This window comes from Sinocyclocheilus grahami, unplaced genomic scaffold, assembly GCF_001515645.1.
Source record: "Sinocyclocheilus grahami isolate Dianchi unplaced genomic scaffold, SAMN03320097.WGS_v1.1 scaffold1945.1, whole genome shotgun sequence".
In the NCBI taxonomy this organism is placed as follows: domain Eukaryota; kingdom Metazoa; phylum Chordata; class Actinopteri; order Cypriniformes; family Cyprinidae; genus Sinocyclocheilus; species Sinocyclocheilus grahami.
Window position 1 is genome coordinate 25368 of NW_015507124.1, and position 4850 is coordinate 30217.

The window sequence follows — 4850 nt, forward strand, 5'->3', positions numbered from 1 at the left end:
TTAAAAAGCAAAGAGAGGTCTAAGAGCAGATTTTTTTTCTAACACATGAACACACTCCATCCATTGACTGAATGTTGTGTTGATGTGTATGTATGATCCAGTCACGTGATTACATTATCCCGGTGCTCCCTATTGGTCGAACTCTCACACACACACACACACACACACACAGTAAAAATATTTAGTCATGTAAAAATTGTCTTGCATTTTTCAATAAGTAGTTAACATAACAAATACAACAGGGTTGTTTTGTATTTAAGCTCCATGCCTCACTCAATGTATTTTTAAAGGTAGCCTATATGCATGGAGAAAGATGACATTATGTTTGCAACTGAGAAAATGTATTGTCATTTTAGATCTTAATTGGAAGTTACTCATTAATCCAGTGTAACAGATTAAAGACAAATATACATTAATTAATTGTTGTGCGAGATCTTGAATTACAGCATTATCTGTTGTGTTATTGATTAAATGATCCCCAGAAATTTTTTTTATGAACTTCAACAACAGAACAAACATAGTAAAAGTACAGTTAGGATCACAATGATACATAAATACATAAAACACTTATATATACAGTGGTGGCCAAAATTATTAGAACACTAGTATTTTCACCAGCTAAAAAAAATTTTTTTGTGTGTATATGGAAATATCAGTTTACATTTCCAGACATAAAATTTTGCCAATAACTGTAATAATCCAGTGAGATTTTGTCTGACAGCAGCCAGTGCTCCACACAGAGATCTGATCTGATCATCATCATTACATGAAGAAACAGAACAAACTGAGACGGACTCAATCCAGAAGAACAGTGTCCACGTCTCCAAGACGCTTCAAGAAAGAAAATTTAAACAGATATTTCCTACTGACACACTACAGTAAAATATTGAAATAACTATCTAAGAATAACTATAATAATTTTTTTAGCTGCTAAAAAAATACTAATGTTCTAATAATTTTGACCACCACTGTATATGTGTACATGTATATATACATAAATATACGGTGGTCAAAATTATGAGAACACTATTATTATAATATATAATTATTTATATGATTTTTTAATGTAAATATGTTAAAGGACTCACAGATAGTGACAGCCTTGCTTTTTTATGTCTTAACATAAATTAGAATTTATTTTTCAAGAACCAAAACAAAGACTGGGTTTTAATGTACTTACACTAATGATATGAAATATAAAAATATAGAAAAAATAAAAATGTAATTTATAATGTAGTACTTTTCTTTTATTTGTAAAAGGAATTACAAATGTTATATATATATATATATATATATATATATATATATATATTTATACTTGTAAAACCAAATAAAATCTGTTCTAAGCAAATCATAAACATGTGAGCAAAACCAAAATACATTAAACAAAATCTGTCAACATACTACAAAAAGAACAGTTCAAACCAATATCATTTTTAAAAATAACAAGAAAATAATTTACTGGGTAGTGTCTGTGTAACATTTGAAAAAAGTTACTTCACTTTGCTTACCAATAGGTATTTGTTTGGCAAGGTCCAAATTGCCTTCCATGATAAACCTTTAAGTCTATTCCAATAAACTGTACAGTTTGGATTATTATTTCTATAACTTTTATTATTACTATTATTATTATCATCATTATTATTATTATTAATTGCTGTAAATAAATTATTTGAAAAACATGACCTTCAGTTTATTACTGCTACTTTTAACAAATGCAATTGTCCTGCATATGAATTAATAGTAATTTTGAGGTATTCTGCAGGTATGAAATACAACCAAGCCATGGCCCTAAACAAGTTTTTTGGAAAGTTGGATATTCTATGGGCAACTGGGGCCAAGAGGTGTAAATTAATCTGTCAGACCAAACTATCTATGTTATTTGTTAAGGAAACACAGGACACACTCTAGCGGCATACTGTTGGCCTAAAGAATGTGTCTCACAGCATGCCCATATTATGCCCACAGTATGCCCATACTTTGCCCAGGGTGCCCACATTATGCCCACACTTTCCCCACACTTTGCCCTACTGCGGGCCAACTGTGGGCCAGCACAATGTGAGCATGCTATGGACCCACAACTGGCCCCAATGGGGGCTCACTCTGCTTTGTGTGGGCCAGCCCACACTCAGCCCACACTTTGGACTGTCCCACTCGGGCCCCGCCCAGGCCCCACACTGTGGGACCCATACGTGCCCCGCATTTCACGCCGGTATTGGGGCCCACAGCGGGCTGCTGAACAGGAATCTGACCAGTTCTTTACAGCAGCATCACAAACACATGCGCGAGAGCGAGCTGCGGGCCACACTCGGTGATGCCGAGTCTGAGCCGAAGGGCAGCCGAGCTCGGGCCGATTACTTCTTCTTTTTCTTCTTGTTTTATGGTGGGTGGCATCCAACGTTAAGGTGCATTACCGGGCCGATTACTACATGCTATCTGGGTTCACATTGGGACACAGTTTCAGAGTGGATTGAACTAACTCTGTTCAGCTGTTTGGGGTTTGTTAACCCAGAGTTCAAGTTTTCACTCAGAGTTTGTTGAACCTCCCTTCTGGAATACACCCCTGACAGAAATAAAGTCAAACTAGTTGGTAACGAGTGAAGCTGTGGAGTTGTTTAATCAGATCTTGAAAGATTTAATGTCTTTTATTTCAGTTGATTTCATCTAAGGCTGTGGCTGGAATTCAGTTGTAGTTCTTGTGTTTCTCTTTCCTTCAGTAATTCGTGTATTTCTAAATGTTTATAACACCATATTGCTCTACTGAAAGATTATAAAATAGTTAAATTGCATATCACTACTTGGAAAAGGTTAAGAAGCTAGATCTTTTTCTTCAGCTTATATTCACTGTCCACGTATGCATTAAACATTTGTTTATTATTTTAGAACAAGCAGAAGAACTGATGATTTTGAATAAAACAACAGTTGACACAAATATCAAAATGGATGAACTAATGAAGCAGAATCAAGGTAAAAAATTACAATTTGTAAACTCCCTTTCAAAATTAAGGCTGTTACAACTTTGTAAATTTGTCAAGTTAAATGAGTCAGGATTCATTTATTTGTTGAATTGTGATTTTTGTTTTTTGTTTTTCTAAAATGTACAGAGCTTGTTACACTCTTGGTATAGTAATGAATACTTTTATTCAGTAATGAATGCATTAAACTTATCAAATGTGACCGTAAAGACATATTACTATTTGTTCCATATAAATGCAGGTTTCGAACTATAATCAAAAATCTTGAGAATTTATACAAATATTTCTTGAGCACTAAATCCACTATTAGAATGCATTTCTGCAGAATGAAGACTGGAGTAATGGCTGGTAAAAATTTAGCTTTGCCATCACAAGAATAAATTATTTAATTATTATTATTTTTTTTTAAACAAATAAATGCAGCCTTAAGAGACTACTTTTGAACAATGTGAACATGAGAGAATTTGTAATCTAAATTTTATGTTTGTGTTTTAGCTCCTGAAGTGGCTTTCTCAGCCTCTCTGTTGAGCTCTTTCGGACCACAAAGCGTTGGACCCTTTGTACTGTTTCCAGTGTAGTTTAGTTTAGTGTAGTTAATTTGAGCCACTAGGTGGTGCTATTCTATGTTTTGACAGTAACCTCTGACTTTAATAGCATCTTGTTTTACGCAGTTGATGCTGATAGTCACACGGTTAAAGCAGCTATTTTCAATCTTTTCATCATCTTGGCAATCATTTAAAGAAGCTTTGTAAGTATTAAAGTGTTTACAAGAACTTTATCATCTTATATTTGGTATTGGTGATGTTATTCAGGATAAATTTTATGTTTAGAGAGGTTATTTTCAGTACAGTGTTACATGCATTTGTGTTATTATTGTGTATAGAATATGCAGTTATCCCTTAAGTGTACTGTTACTTATCTTTAATGCACATTCTGTAGAAACTTATTTTTTCATCTTTTTGTATTTCAGTTTTACTCTGTTCCACTTATATTTGGGGGTCATAATAAATCCATGCGTCAATTCAACGTCACTGTGGAAGGAGTTATCTATCTGCCTAGTTCAAGAAGGGGAACTCTTTTACGAGGGCAGAATACCCTTTCATAATGGTCTACACACCCTGATTTATGAATATGTCTTCCTTAATATTGGAGACGCCTATGATCCAAACACAGGTGAATCTATTCATATAGTGTGACTGTATCTGTGGTTGTTTTTTATAATGCTCTCATTTGAATGCATCTAATTAATCACTGTTACAGGAATCTTTACAGCACCTGTGAGGGGAGCGTATGCTTTCAGGGTCTTCTCCAAGGCCTTTGGAAGTCCAGAGAGCGCCGTTACTGCAGGCCTGTTTAAAAATGACCAGTACATCATTTCTACACATGGACAGCAAGCAAGCGGTTTTATCAGCTCTTCAAATGGAGTCTCTCCTCTGCCAGAAGAAGGGGATCAAATGAAGGTGAATCTCTATCCTGGACAATGGATTTTCGACAATGGAGAACATCACAGCACATTCAGTGGACATCTGCTTTTCCCCATGTGAGCTTGCCGACCACTAAAAAAAATCAAAAGCATGTCCTTAAAATCTTTAAATCATTGTACTTAATGTAACTGAATATATCTATATAATCAAGTGGCTGTCAAATTCATATAATAAAATCAATGCAAATGTTCTAAAATATGGCTTTAAGGCAGTAGTGTAATTGGTGCAAAATGCACCAGTTACACTAAATTTTTAAATTACATTTTTATTCATGTAAAAATAAAATGTGCAGACTGCAACATTACAACTGATGGAACCGATTACAAATAATGACTGTGTCCTTCTAACTGATGTTCAGCAAGTCAACCTTTCCGAGACAGGAAGCACAAGC

General features: G+C 34.5%; 1 protein-coding gene across 1 annotated transcript; it reads left to right on the forward strand.

Annotated features, from left to right (window-relative positions):
• Positions 1-4066: 4066 nt before the first annotated feature.
• On the forward strand, positions 4067-4541 carry LOC107573448 (complement C1q-like protein 2; the record flags this gene model as incomplete). Its single annotated transcript, XM_016259882.1, has 2 exons — positions 4067-4148; positions 4236-4541. Coding segments are annotated over 2 exons (366 nt in total), but the record flags the coding sequence as incomplete, so codon positions are not given.
• Positions 4542-4850: the final 309 nt, after the last annotated feature.